The following is a 16,041-nucleotide window of genomic DNA, read 5'->3' on the forward strand; positions in this document are numbered from 1 at the left end:
AGGGACAGTATCTTTTTGCAGCATCTTCCTGAGAGTTTTCTTCATCACATTTATTGCTGATCATCTTTTTCTTTCTTAGGTTTATATTGCCTGTAGATTTTTTTTATTAAAAATTGCATGTAAATTTTCAAGACTGACACCAATTTTGTTGTCAATGAAGAAAATACACTTCTAAAAACAATATCTATATTTAGAAATAAAGATGAAGTTTGATGGTGGTAAAACCAGTTAAATTATCAATAATCTCTTTATAGAGCAAAGGAGTAAGTAAATGTTATCAGTTCTGTTCATGCGTGTAACATTGACAGAAAGGTAAAAGGTTGTATGTCAATGTTACATACATGAAGACCAGAAGATGAAAGTGGTGTGCTTAATAGTCAACTTTGGAGAAATAATATAATTGCTGCCCAGTAATATCTAATTAATCATTTAGGTTATAAAATGTTATATAAATGTCTGACTTTAAGGAAGTAATACCTTTGCATGTAACATGAAAAAATCTCGACTCAAAATATTGTTGTCAATGTTACTAACTAGTGTTAAAAGACAAATTAAACAGGAAAACATGAAAACGCTTTAATTTTGTAAAATAAAAATAAGATAATAGCTCCATATGGCAGTTAGTTTTGTTTACGCATGTAACACTGGCCTGAACATGTTAAAGTCTAAATAATAGACTCTGTCAATGTTACATACACAATTTCTTAATGAAAAAAAAGTTTAATTTGGGTTTACTTTATACATTATTTTTTAAAATAGGTATCATAATAATAACTTTGAATATTAAAAATTAGATTAACTGTTGATTTCAACACAGTAAAATCGTCTCATGTAACACAAAAAAGACCTGATACAAAAATCGTAGTCCATGTTACTCATAAAGTTATCATAGGAGCATCAAAGAAATTGTGTGATGACAATATTTCAGATGTTAGTCATTTATAAACTCAGATAAACTCATTTTTAAAGCTCATAACAGAGGTTTGGAAATCAATGCTTTTAAAACATTATAATTCTGGGTTATGTATGTAACATTGACAGGAACACCAACAAATGATGAGGAAAAATTGCTAGTCAATCAGGAAAAAAATAAACACAAATAATTAAAACTCATTTACTTCTTTAATATCATTTTAATGAAGCAAATTTAAATTTCAACAAGATTTTATTGATTGAATAATTGAATGCACATTTATTAGGTTGTAGCATGTAACCTGGACGCAGAAGATGTGTCAATGTTACATGCCTTTAAACGATAAGAATTACAAGTAAATATTGTAATGTCTAGAAATCAAGAAAGATCAACAACTTCTCTGTTAAGAATTCAGCATGAATTTACATTTGATTTAATATTATGCACTGGCCAATTATGCTTTAAGTGTAATAAAGTAATATTGTTTTTATTCTGGTGTCAATGTTACATTTTATGTTTTCAAATTAAGTGGCCAGTTATCTTTATAATGCTGAGAATGAATACAAGTACTAGTTAATCAAATTGGCAATCAATCTGTGGTATTTCATGTAAAAAATTAGATTGATAAGGCAAACCGTACAAAAAAAAGCTTTTGCATGTATCATAGACACCTTTCCTTGGTAAATATTTTCGTGTCAATGTTATGTACAGAAATCTCTCCAGCAATAAAATGAATATCGTAAGGGTCAAACCTGTTTAAATACAAGATAAACTTATATTTTTTGACAAAATTGCAAAGCAAGTCACACATCATTATCAAAGAACCTAATTTACACAAAAAGTGCATGTAACACTTAATTGTGAGGTCAAATTAACCTGGTCCCACTCTCTTATCATCTGCTTGATCACTGGTAGATGCCTAGTGTGAAAGATGACAAAGCCACATTTTAATGTAATTGTCAGTGGGTTGAAATGTGAAAAAAATAATTATGGTAATGCTTACTATAAAAAGTATACAACTGTTATAAAAAGATGAGTATTATTGGGCAGTATTGACACGAAAATGAAATAAATTTTCTTACCTTCTATATTTTTCAAACTTCAGTTGATTGATAAAAATCATGAAATCCAAATTGTACCCATTATTGACACCTTTCAAAATTTGCCATGCTGGACCAATAACTTGTTTCCAAAGCTAATCAGCTAATGAAAAGGTGCATGTAACATTTGTTGACGGGAAAAGTTACATGCACTTGTCCATTTTCAAACGTATTTTATTTGCAGCAATAATCGGATTCTGTACAAAATGGGGTTTCTAAATGATAGACGGATCATTTTGCAGTTGATTTTCAACTATTATAGTAGAACAATTCTTCAGGCATATTCTAAATATGACTAGGGGTTTTGCCACTGCAGAAATGTCACACTTTTTGTCTACAGTTTTCAACTACCAGCACATAACAAGTGCTGTTTTTTTGTTGATTTTTCTAATTGAACCCACTTTAATATTTAAACAATGTTTATTCTACATATTTGCATGATTTCTTTATTTTTTAATTGGATAAACACTATTGACCCTAAAATTTCACTAGCGAATTCCTGCCCATATTCAAATTAGAAAGATCATATCATAGGGAACATGTGTACTATGTTTCAAGTTGATTGGACTTCAACTTCATCAAAAACTACCTCGACCAAAAACTTTCAACCTGAAGAGCGAGACGGACGGACAAACAAACGAACGAACGGGCTAACAAACGCACAGACCAGAAAACATAATGTCCATAAATGGGGAATAAAAATGGATTTCATCATGCCAGTTTAACCTTTATCAGTGACAAATAAAATGTGGTCAAGGTCAGGAGAACCCTGTCTGATGGACATGTAGACCTTGCAAGAAACCCATATACCAAATATAGTTATCCCATTCCTCATAAGTGGGGAAATTCACATAATAATAACAAGTTAACAACAACAATACTTTAAGAAGTCACTGTACCATGAAAATGAGATCAGGACAATGAACATTTGACATTCAGAAATATTGTAACATATAAAGGGATATGTATACGAAGTATGAAGCATCCATGACTTCTACATGTTTAAATATATAGAATTGTTCATAATGTAGTTTGTGCTGCCGTCTGATAGTAATTCCTATGTATTCATCAATTTTGTTGCAGGAGAGAGAAAAAAATTGTACATTAATAAATACGGCAAAATCGAAATAAATAGTATCAAAATTTTGCTGTAGATTCAGTCTTTTTGTCATAAAAAAAAGTTTCTTTCTAAATATTATAAAATTTAATTAAGGAAAATGTAATAGATTTAAAAAAAAAACCACTTCAGCCTCAATCTGAACCCAAAAGATAACACTGCCAACAATTTAGATGCTGACGACAAAATACAGGATCACTATGTCTCTATCTACAACAAAAATGCCTCATGATGCCAGACATAAAAAAAAATTGCACAGGGGACATTAACAAGTTTTGCCAACTCCTATGGACAGACAGAAATGACAAAATCTATATAAGCTGTAATCTATATGGGTATGATACCTGTATCCATAAAAAAAGGCAGCCAATAAATATATAAATTAAGAAAGTTGTCCAATTGTGACTCATTGTCATTCATGCCAAATCTCCTTATTTTCGTATTTATTAGTACTCTGATTGATACTTTGTTTCCTTTGTCATTTTCTTTGATGTTTTTCTGATTATTGATGATACATGCCCTTCTTACTGTATTTTGATAGTATTGTGTTGTACTGTTACACCACTGCCCATAGTAAGGGGAGGATTGAGTGTTTGAAAACATGTATAAACCTTCTTAGCTCTCAAAGTGTCTGTTCACAGCCAAATGCTTAAACATTATTCCTTTGATTTTCATTGGTTACTGTCTGTATAACTGTTATGTTCTAAAAAAATCAGACTATTACGATGTAGTTGTTACCAGAGAGATCAGATAATAGCATCCAATCAATTGTTTCCTTTTCTTTTATATACCATGTATACAATGATATACAACATGATATATGATATATACAAAATGTATAACAATGATCAAAAATTTCTCATATTTAGTTCAGACATTGTATTTTTGGTGATTGCAAGTATTTTATTACAACAAATATAAATTTTATTGGCATTTTAAAAAAATCATGCTCTTTTAACATCATATTTTCAACCTCTACTTCAACTGTTGAACAGCTTCTTATATGGAAAGAATATAAAAAAAAAATTTCCATTCAAACATTCTTCTTTCTTGCAGTTGACTTTTGTCTCATACATAATAATTTTAATGTATTTCAACTTTCTAACTTGATTTCAATTGTAACTTTTACTTTACAACAAATCTCTCCATGATCTAATCTTCCTTACAAAATCATGTTCCTCTTGTCTCTTCTTTGCGTTTCAACCTATGATGAGGAAACGATGGCATAAACTCTGGTTCACACGGATAAGGTTGTTCTTTAAAATACGAGCTATCAAGAGCATCCTCGGCAGAAGCTCGCTTTTCTGGGTCGTACATGAACAAATAATTCAAAAGTCTGATTCCCGCATCGGTCAACCATGGGAAAGTATGACGAACATTGTTGTATGGTTGTTTCTTCAAAGTGATATCTTTCATTCCAGGTAAGTCATTGAAGCCTGGCCAGATTGCCTCACTTGGGGTACCAAACAGTTCTATAGTCATTTCTAATTGATGGATTTCAGATCGACCCGGTAGGAGAGGCTTGTGAGCCAACAACTCACCAAATATACAGCCTGCGGACCACATATCTAAGGCTGTCGTCTGCGTCTTAGATCCCAATAATAGTTCTGGTGCCCTGTACCAAAGAGTTACTACTCTTGGTGTCATTGGTTGTTCAGGGAAAGCATACTTCCTGGCCAATCCAAAGTCAGCTATTTTAACACAGCCTTTATCTGTCATAAGTAAGTTTGATACTTTTAAATCTCGGTGAAGGATGAAGTTTTCATGCAAATACCTCAGTGCTTTTAATAACTGAATCATAATACACTTGACCTGAGCCTCTGTGAATGGGGCAGACATATTGTCCAATAAAGAGGCAAGATCTTGTTCACAGTATTCCATAACTAGAAAAATACTTTCAAGACTCCTTCCTACAACAACTTCAGACATTTCAACAATATTTGTATGTCGAAGATTAAGCAAAATGTTAATTTCTCGAAGACCACTGATTGGAATTCCGTTCTTTTCTTTCTCCATTCTCATTTTTTTCAATGCAACGATATAATTTGTTCGTCTATCTCTGGCTCTATATACAATTCCATATGTCCCCTCTCCCACTCGGCTAAGTTTTTCAAAGTCACTTACACTACGACATTTTCCATGTCTTGAATCTACAGGAAGGTCCATCCATTCTCCAGATAAAATTGACATAAATCTAGGCGTGTCTTCTGATGACGTCTGTGAACTGAAACTTGATGCCATTTTCTAAAAATAATAAGAGATACAATGTACCTTATGAAATTTCATGTGAACACAGATAAGACAAAGATTATGATATTTTCAAAAAGAAAAAGCAAAAGAAACCACTTACATGATTTCAAATTATATTGTTCTGATATTGAAATAGATTTTTATCCTTATCTAGGCTTGCTGTTTAATTGTAATGGTAGATTTACAAATGCCAGAAAAAAATTGATAGAACAAGCAGAAAAGGCACTCTATGCTCCAATACTCATTTACTCTTGTGAAATATGGGGTTTCGAAAACATAGATGCTTTAGAAAGAGTTTATTTAAAATTTTTGAAAAGAATTCTTTCATTAAGAAGCAGTACTCCTCATTATATGGTGTACGGTGAAACTGGCAGGTATCCCTTGGAAATAAAAGTACGATTACGAATTTTATCATTCAGGTCAAAGTTATTATTAAACAGCATGAAATTGTCAGGATTATTATACCAATATTTGTATAACATGCATAATTCTGGAAATACTGTTTCTGAGTGGATTAATTGTATTAAATCTACATTAGAAAACACAGGTTTGAGCTATGTATGAAACAATCAATATGTATTTTAAGAAATGTTGACATCAAAATATATGTAAAGCAAATTTTACAAGATCAGTTTACTCAAAAGTGGTTTAGTGATGCTGAAAACTCCTCTAGAGGTGGAAATTATCTACTGTTTAAACATGCTTTTTGCTTAGAAAATTATTAAGTAAAATTGAAAAAGAAAATAGAATATATATATATCCAAACTTAGATGCTCAAATATCAAAATTCCACTAGAAACTAGTTGATGGCATAATATTCCAAAAGAGGAAAGACTATGTACTTTGTACAAAAATAATTGTATTGGAAATCAGTTTCATTACTTATTTGTATGTTGAAATGAAGACGTTAAAAAATTAAGACGTGCATGTATCCCAAATTACTATATTGTTAACCCTTCAGAATCTAAAATGAAAGGTTTGATGTCTTTATGTAATGTAAAAGACTTAAATAAATTGTCTATTTTTATCAAAAAACTTATGAAATATCTATGATACATGTAATCGAGTGGCGATCTCATATCCCATTATTATACCTTTGAATGAATATCACGTGTTATATAAATGTACAAATACAGCTCTGGTGGATTTTGCTTTGTCCACTCGTCCACAGTGGGAGTGGGCACCGGTGGGCAAAAGTTCTAGCATGTCCACTCTGCCTACCCATAGGATTGGGCATGCAATTTCTTTTGTTTAATTAAAAGACTGGCAATAACAGTCAATTGAAAAAAGCAGATAAGCATTTGTAATCACTATTTTTACAAAAAAAGAGATTATAGCTGGGGTGGGCATGGGTGGGCCGTCCATGGTGGACGGGTGGAAAAAGCAAAATCCACCCGGGCTGTTGTGGCTGTATGTTTATACTTGTGTACAGAGAATTAGGTATAATGAACTATGTATGTATATTTCTGTCTATCTTGTTCACCATTGTAAATTATTATTTGTATCATTTGTCTGCCTCTTGTTACAGTGTAAACTGTCTACGAGTGTAATAAAGTTCAAGTTCTAGTTCTATACCTAACTAGAAACCAACCTCTAGCATTGTCTAGCTAATAGGTCAAATTTTAGATCACATGTATGCAAGTTTATTGAGGTTGAATCATTCACTTGCAAGTGAATAATTCATCAGCAATATTTCTTTGCTTATTTTGACAAAGTTGTCCAAAATCATGAAAATTGGCTGCTAAAAGCAAATTATTATTTCATTATTTAACTTTTATTAGTGATTGAACCAATTGAAATCATATTCTATTTTTTTCGTATTTCCTTGCTACAAATGTAGTGCCCCTTTAACAGTGTGAGAAGTAATAAGATAACTGCATTTACATGTCTCCACCAAAAGACCTACACAAGATTGTATAAATTTACCTGAATTAAAAACTATTTTTCTTTCAATTCATCTGTTTGCCATTTTCTTTAAATATTGTCTTATCTTCTTGTGAATCTCTAGATCTGTAACACATCAGAATTGGTTTAAAACTAAATTCTATGTTCAACTGTCTACTTAAATCTTAATCTGTATTGTAAGATTAATCTCACATGAATCTGTATTGTTCTAATTCTTAGATAATCTAAAAATACATATGCAAGGAGATGTGGTAATGATTGCAATAATACATGTACATGTAATTTGTTTGTTCCTGACTAGCCAACTATTTGGTCTTCAAGTATACATTTCTTTAAATGTGATCAGGTTTCCCTGTCTTGCATGTTCTACAAAGTTCCATTTATAAGTGAAATAACTATATGGACAAACGTTGACACATGTTGTGACTGTCAGGTAGAAAATTTGTCTTTAACTTTTTAAATATCTATACCAATAGACTATTTTATATTACAAATTTACAAGTACAAAAATGTAGGAACAAAAAAAATGCCCATCGAAATTCAAAAATGATTTTTTTTTTCTACAACACAAAATGCATTTATCTTTTACATATATCTAGTAGATGCCTGACCTTATACTTTCGAAACTGCTTAGATTAGTTGGTACACTGAGTAGTTTTTAATGTGCAAATACAGTCATATTTGTCCATTTGTTATTGTGACAGGATTGTGGCAGATTTTTATTCCATACATGTGATGGACTGTGAAACTCAGATCAGGAGATTTGGAAATTTTGGTAAGGAGATCAGGAATCAGATCAGGAGGTTTTTTATCGACATAAATTTTGTCGTAAATTTAACAGTATGATGTAGAAATTGCCTTTTAAAGTGTTTTTTTCATCAAATTTCCATCTAAATTATAAAAAAAATATTGAGAATAATCTGTTTCTTGTTTTGTTTTTTGTTTTTGATAATTGATTATGTTCACTGCTTGCAAATAAATCATTATGATCTTTTCTTATAAGTATAAATTTGTATTCATGTCTCCATCTCCTTATCATTGGTAACTGTATAGACTAATAAAAAAGAAATATGTTATATACAGTGCTCTAGCTAGAAATCAAAAGGGGCAGGGTGCCAGTGGAGGGCAGGGCACTTTTCATGATAAGAAAAGGCACTGCTCATTTTTTTGTCTACGTTTCTGTGTATTTTTTTTTTTTTTATCTATATAGGAATTATAGCTTTTAATACATCATAAAACTAAATATGAAAGCATTACTAATTTAACAATGTTTAGAACATGGATTGCTAAAAGTATAATTATCAAGTAGAAATTGCAATATATATTTTTTATATGTTCAAAGACAGTTAATATCTTTAAGGTAACATTATTATGTTATTATATATTCAATTGGTAATTTATTCCTTTTTTTGATACTAGATGATATTTTTAGAGCACAAATTTGTAATAAGCTAAAACAGGGGAAGTAACTCCAAAATCAATTTCCACCACGTTTGGGTTAATTAAAAACTGTGCTTGTCGCTAACAAGTTGAGATGAAAGGCATTTCTGTAAAGGCATAGTTTATTTTGATGACTTAAATTCAATTCTAAAGTCATGAAAGTCTTCATTTATATACGCTCTTCCATTGTGACTTGGAGATCGAAAATGCCGACCCAAGCTAAACGCACTTGCTGACACATTCATCAAAGTATGACAAAAAGATACATTGTCCTAATTAAATTACCTAGTTATTATTTGAAGTCTTTATCATTGTAATTGATTGTAATGACATGATTAACCTGGGGGCAATCACACAGGTGTCATATATGTAATCAGTGGCGGATGCAGGAATTTTCGAAAGGGGGGGTGCTAGCCCAGGGCAAAGGGGGGGTGCAGGGGGGGTGCAAACATATGTCCCGATTCAAATGCATTGATCGGCCAAAATAAAGGGGGGGTGCGGACCCCCGGAACCCCCCCTCTGGATCCGCCACTGGTAATTAACTTGGAGATCAGAAATCGATGAAACAAAATTTTACCAAAACGGCACAAGATAATTTTGGAAAAAGACGTCAGGGCAGAAGGGCGCGGATGAAGGCACCCAGGGCGCGACTGAGGGCATCAAGGGCGCGGCGCCCTTCTATTTTGGGCTAGCGAGACCACTGATATATATATATGTTTATAACATGATAAATAAATTAAAAAAATAACAATCATTTACGTCTTCTTAAGCATTATGAAAGTCATATTTAGGCTCAATCCGTGTAAAATGTTTTGCTATTTTTAGCTGAATGGCTGATTACCTAATATGCTGATTATACCAATTCTACAGGCCATGTTGGAAGTAAAACTGAGATGTATTTTTGTTCAGTCTGTACAACATTGTTTATTTCATATTGAATTTAAAGGTCAGATTTATTATATAAATTTCAATTTAATCCTTGAAAAGAAGTCAAGATTCCTAAAAATTTATATTTTTTCATTTGTCCCAAAACATCTAAATTCATTTAATTACATTGTACATGTACCATCCTTATATAATTTGATTAAAATATTATTCATTTATATTCTGTGTTCAATCATGACAATTTACATTTTTAAAAGCAAAATAACTTAAAACAGGATAAATCAAAGGGAAGTAACAAAATTTTATTTCAATAAACAAAGTTTTTATTACACAACAGCAGTTAGCCAGAGGTAAACATGGTAAACATTGTTGATTACCAGTAAGTTTGACACCCAAGCTGTTAAGTGAAGCCATATTATTATACATCTTCTTTGATTTACAGGTAAAATTTAAAATAGGTGTCAATTACACCTGTACGGTAGTAAGAAATTCTCAAAATATATGGCTGCCGAAATTTTTCATACATGAAATATTTCATACACAGGAAACGTGAGGACGGGATGAGACCCCTGAATACGGGATCATTGTACTCCTGTCCGGAGGTTCCCATGTATGTTGGTCAGCTGTTAGCAGTTGGGGCTGAGCTAAGGAAGTACTTCTTTAGCTAAGTCAGTTAACTTGCTGCCTTATAACACAAAGGTCCTTGGTTCAAGTCCCGGTAAAGATATGCAAGAAGGATCATGCTCTGCAGTTACATTGGCGCCCAATTAAAGACCCAAGGTGGTTAGAGAGGTATTCTAGCTAGGCAATGTGTGAGTGTCAAAATAGTATGATCACATGACTCTTGAGGTGGGGGAATGTGACGGGATTGTTTCCCTTCGTAAATGTGGTAGATACCTAATCAGCAATAAAGGGTATATATGACCATATATCTCTCAATTGATGCGATATTCCCATGCTTGCATTTAGTATCATGATTTTCTAGATTGAGGGTTGCTGCTCACAAGGAAGCTACATGTATTAAACCAAGTGTTCCAAATGGTGAAGTTGAAATCATTTCTTCATAAATTTTACGGATGCCATCACAAGTTGTTTGACTGTTATGGAATAACCTCTCACAAATGATATCAGATATGTTCCTTTGTAAAGCAAAATTATATCCGGGTGAAATTTGATTCAGGAGGAAAAAATGTCACAGTTGTTGTTGTTATTTTTTTATCCAGAGGAAAATATTTCCCTGGGATATTTTTTCCTTTATCGTGAAATTGTATCTGGGGAATTAACTTATCGAATAGTTATTAGAAAAAAAATATCCTTTACAAATACTATGAAATAATAATAGTGTATTTGAATTAAACCTATTTTGTAAAAAAAAAATGTATTATAATGGGAATTATTTCACAAATTATCATTGAAAAAATATCCTGAAAAAAATCAAGTAAATATCATTCTTTTAAAAAGAAAATTATCATTAAACATAAGAAAGAAAACCAGAAATAATTTCAAAGATCATAATTGTGAAATAATATCATGATTAAATAATAGGCCAATTAAAATTAATTGATAGATTTTCATCCCCGCCCGCCCCTCTGAAAACATCCCGCCCCGATTTTTTTTATTTTTACAAATTTACGATTTCCGGATTTTGTTCATATCCGTTTCCGGTAACCGTCAACATTTCGTTTCAATTTTAACTTCCTGTTTCAAATTTCGGTTTTCATATTTCTTCAAGTAACTTAAAATGACTCTGCAGCTCTATGATGACAAAATCATCTACCGAGAATAGAGATTGGTTACGAGAAGGGCATGCAATAATAGGCTTTCAAGTTATACTCTGTGTCCATCTCTGCAAATCACGGAATGACACAAATTGTTGTGATAAGAAAACGGTTGATTTTTTCATTAATAAAATGACTTTGTGTCAGGAATTTTGGACTGTGTAGTGTGTACCCAAAGAGCAAGAATCGTGGAACACATTGGTATAAAAAACATAACTGATTAAACAAATTTACACAAGCACGAACTTGTTAGATTTATGACAATATATTGAGTTCAAAAAGTCGGCAACTATTCACTTAGAAAATTTTACCCTTGCCGATTCACGGATTGTTTTTTTGTTGTTGTTGACAAACAGCAAACACTCTCAGTCCCAATACCCTCAATAGAGTCATTAAAAACTTCTTTTTTTTAGTTCATGTTTTACATTATAATTATAGTTGCATCTTGAAGAAGAATCAGAAAAGCACCAACCCTATTTTTTTCAAAACTTTTGAGTTTTCATTTTATTCTGTAGATCTACTCATAATACTTGTGTTGCGTACAAATGCATTTGCTCCATTTTATGGAGACAAAAAAAATATTGCCTAGAAAGGCAAATAAATTCTGTGAAGGTAGTCCAACTGAAGAGAGCATTTCTCTATGTTTTTGCTGTTTTCTAAAAATAGGTTTTTAAAGCAGCAATTACATGTAGAACAGTGTTTGCCAACTAGGGATTTGTATTTAAGATTTGAACAATGCTGTACAATTCCTTATACAGACCGTATATTGACCTATAAAGGTTTACTTTTATAAATTGTTATTTGGATGGAGAGTTGTCTCTTTGGCACTCATACCACATCTTCCTAGTTCTATATATATGATTTAAGCTTATTATACATGTACTTTCGCTTTTAAAAAGGGGTTTTACTTCTGTCTTTCCACCCGTCAGTCCGTCCTTTTCTTTCAGGAACTACTTGACAAGGATTTCTGAAATTTGGTTTCAGGGTTATATAAGTCAGCTATATCCTGTGATGGGTTTTCATATTCATCAATCAACAACTTCCTGTTTACCAAAATATTGAGACAGGGGTATTACTCAGTGAGAAGTAGCTCACAGTTTTACTTGTTACACTAGCATATATGAAGAACACGTCACCAGAGGGTTTCATAAGAAATAAAAAATAAAAAATAAAATCCTCCCACCCGCCCCATTTTTTTCAAAATTTTGGATGAAAATCTACTAATTAATTTTAGTTGGCCTAAGGTAAGTGAAACTACATGTAAAAGTGAGTTGTTTTCAGATCAGATAAATTAAAACGTAAAGGTAGAAATATAGTTGCATTAATGCTGTTAACAGTAATGGAAGAATGTGATTATGATAATATTTTTAACTATATAAATAGACTGGGGACAAAGAAGTTGTTGATTATATGGAAATCAGATAAATTATAGCATAACAATATATTGGAACAAAAGCAATTTTAACAGCTGGATAGTAATTTACCTGTGAAATGTTATCTGTCTTATTAAAAATTCATGTTGTAAGTCATCTTTTTATATAAATGAATATATAAAAAATAAGATTCAAGGAAAAATTTCATTATGAAATAGATTCAGGAATATATTATATTAATATCTTTAAAATATAAATTGCTCCTAATTACCTCCCTTTGATAAATTATGCAAATTTGTTCTACCTTTGTGAAACATTTTACAATTAAAGTCAGGTATGTATTGATTGCGAGTAACTTACATACTAGTTAATGGGACTATATTTCACAAGGTTCTGTGAAATATGATATGCCAAATATATATCGGAACATACTATCCGCATAACACAGATAGATTTTCACTTCTCTGGAAAAATTCTACCTGTGAAATACCATGCCTGGAAAAAAATTACCGTGACAAATTATCCTCCAGACATAATATCACAGAGGAAGAAATAAACCATTACACCTTAACATACCTGCCAACTTTCACGATTTAGGCGTGTACTACACGATTTTGACCCTCTGTCCCGATTACACGAGGGAGACAAATCGTGTCTAACATATTTCATCCAATCAAAATTTAGGGATTACGCATTCACCAGTTGATTAATGTCGGCATAGTAAACAATCAAAGAATCGAAATTTTGAGTTGTTGTTTTTTTTAAGCTTGGCTGTTAAATTTATAAAAATTGGAATCATGATGGGCGAGTTATCACTTGCAAAATAGTTCTGTCACCGCCTAAGAAAAAAAAGCGTGTTGCTTCGTGCAAATACTTAGAGAAATGGAAGAATGATGTCAAGTACAGGGGCTGGTTGTCTAAATCAACGTTTGGATTGTCACATGCCTTTTGTAAAGTTTGCAACAGAGACTTTAAAGTTGACCACGGTGGCCTTAATGATGTCTCCAAACATTCTAGTGCTTGTGATATTGATCTATATAATATATGAGGGTTTGGATGGGGTTAAATGATTAAAGAATATAATGCCCTTAAAAAATGAAGATAAGGGAATAACGGGCAAAAAAAAAATGAAAACTGGAGAAATGTGTGGTCAAATTTTTTGAGGATTAGAGAAAAAAGGGGTGAAAATTAAATGTTTACAGGACAACAACCCCCCCCCCCTTTCCCCCCCCCCCCCCCCCCCCCCCCCAATTCCAGCCCCTCATATATTGTTGTTTTTTTTGTTATTAAATTATTAAAATTATTACTTTTTTTTCTTTCTTGACAATGTATCAGACAAACATAAAGTCATCTTACTGGTGTTTATCTCAACAAAAAGAATACAACAATCAAACAATTTAAAAAAAGATAGGTTATAATAGCATCTTCAACTATCACCCCCCAAAAAAGAAGTATGTCAGACACTTTTAATAGGAGGCAAATCATCACACGAAAAAATGCTGCGAAAAATTCTACCCTCAAAAATGGTGCCGCGCACAAAAACCCCCATGGCCATTTTCAAAAGTTGGCAGGTATGCCTTAAGTCGCAACTACAATCCCCTTCCCTTTCATGAATGTGACCTACAGATATAGACTATTTACAGGAATTGTTATAACATAAGCAACATGGTGGATGCCACATGTGGAGCAGGATCTGCTTACCCTTCCGGAGCACCTGGGATCACCACTAGTTTTAGGTGGGGTTCATGTTGCTTATTCCTTAGTTTTTTATGTTGTGTCATGTGTTTTATTGTTTGTCTGTTTGTCTTTTTACGAGTATTGTGGTCACCAAGTTCAGCTGATCCCTGCCTAATAACAAAGAGTTTCCTGGTTCGAGTCCCGGTGGAGACATGCGATTTTGTAAGAAAAATGAAGCATGCATGCTCTCCGGTTACGTTATGATGAACCTTCAAATTTTGGAAGCTTTTGAACAGTTGTATAAGATCTAGTTTTGAGAACTATGAATTCTTGTTGCTTCATTAACCAACCATATTGTTAAAAAGATACAAACAAATGTATCAATAGCTTACATTAATCATTAAGGACATGTGCAAAATGAACAAAACATCAAACAATATTTTTTTAAACCGGAAATACATGAGTTTGTGAAAATCAAACCTGTTCCGGTGAAGACTTGTAGTAATTTCGGATTTATAGTTCGGATATTCAAATTTTTTAAACTTTAACATAAAAATGTACTAAAATATGATGAACCATTAATTTCATCAAATTGTTTTTGCGTGAATTTTAACGATAAGTTATTATTTTGAAAATTGAAAGAAAAAAAATGTTTTCGACTTGTTGCCAAAAAAATAGATTTATTTTTCGCCAAAAAATAATTAGTTTGTCCAGAAAAAAAATCCATAGCCCCCCCCCCTCGAAAATCAAATAGTTGCTGCCTAAGTGAACCAGTTGGCATAAGTGATAAGAATAAGATAGGGACAGGGTGTCCCATTTTCAGTTTTTAGATTTTAATCCGTGGATAGCGGATATTTGTGTATATGTACATATTAATCAATCATGAAAAACTTTAATGTGTTCGACTTTTTAAAAGTTTTATAACTCATCATTTCAAGGAATTAAACCAGTGAAAAGGTGTTTCATGATGGGAATTTCATCCGTATACAAAAGAAGAAGATATATAACTATGATAAAACGAAGGCTTGACTGAAACACAATTCTCTTCAGTCTCATCCATTTTCTGGATTTATAGTCGCACAAAACCGCCGGGAGGCCGATCAAAACATTTCGGTTCAATGGACAAGAACTGAAGGACACATATTTTACAAGATATCTAATAAAAGTAAACAGGGGGCTGATAAATCATTTTTGAAAAGGAGTAAGGTAATTCCTGAAAATGGAATGTAAACTGTCGAGCGTAGCAAGTCGACAATTTTTTTATACGAATGTATTCTAAAAATAATTTATATATTTTCCGATCATCAAATGGGCATATTATAATTTACGGTAATTTGTTTGTCATGGGTCCGTGTAACATTTATCAATTCAAAGTTTTAAAAAGTTTTGAAGTTTTAGATTTTTGGAATTTTGATCAAAGTTTTAAAATATCAAAATTTCAAATTGTGTAAAAGTTTTGAAATTTTGAAATTTTAACCAAATTATTAAATAATTAAAATTCTAAATATCGTTTATAAATTTGATAGTTTAGGAATTTGATCAAACTTTTAAAATACTAAACCTAACGTGCAATTTTGATCATTTCACTTTTTGAAAGTTTGAT

At 31.9% G+C, this 16,041-nt stretch overlaps 1 protein-coding gene across 1 annotated transcript; it reads right to left on the bottom strand.

Annotated features, from left to right (window-relative positions):
* Positions 1–3,883: 3,883 nt before the first annotated feature.
* On the bottom strand, positions 3,884–14,882 carry LOC143059725 (cyclin-dependent kinase 10-like). Its single transcript, XM_076233272.1, has 3 exons — positions 14,831–14,882; positions 7,307–7,390; positions 3,884–5,374 (listed from the first exon to the last, which is right to left on the bottom strand). The coding sequence occupies exon 3, from the start codon at positions 5,369–5,371 to the stop codon at positions 4,301–4,303; it is 1,071 nt and encodes a 356-aa protein (XP_076089387.1). The 5' UTR covers positions 5,372–5,374; positions 7,307–7,390; positions 14,831–14,882; the 3' UTR covers positions 3,884–4,300.
* Between the last annotated feature and the right edge of the window lie 1,159 nt (positions 14,883–16,041).

This window comes from Mytilus galloprovincialis, chromosome 14 (assembly GCF_965363235.1).
Source record: "Mytilus galloprovincialis chromosome 14, xbMytGall1.hap1.1, whole genome shotgun sequence".
In the NCBI taxonomy this organism is placed as follows: Eukaryota; Metazoa; Mollusca; class Bivalvia; order Mytilida; family Mytilidae; genus Mytilus; species Mytilus galloprovincialis.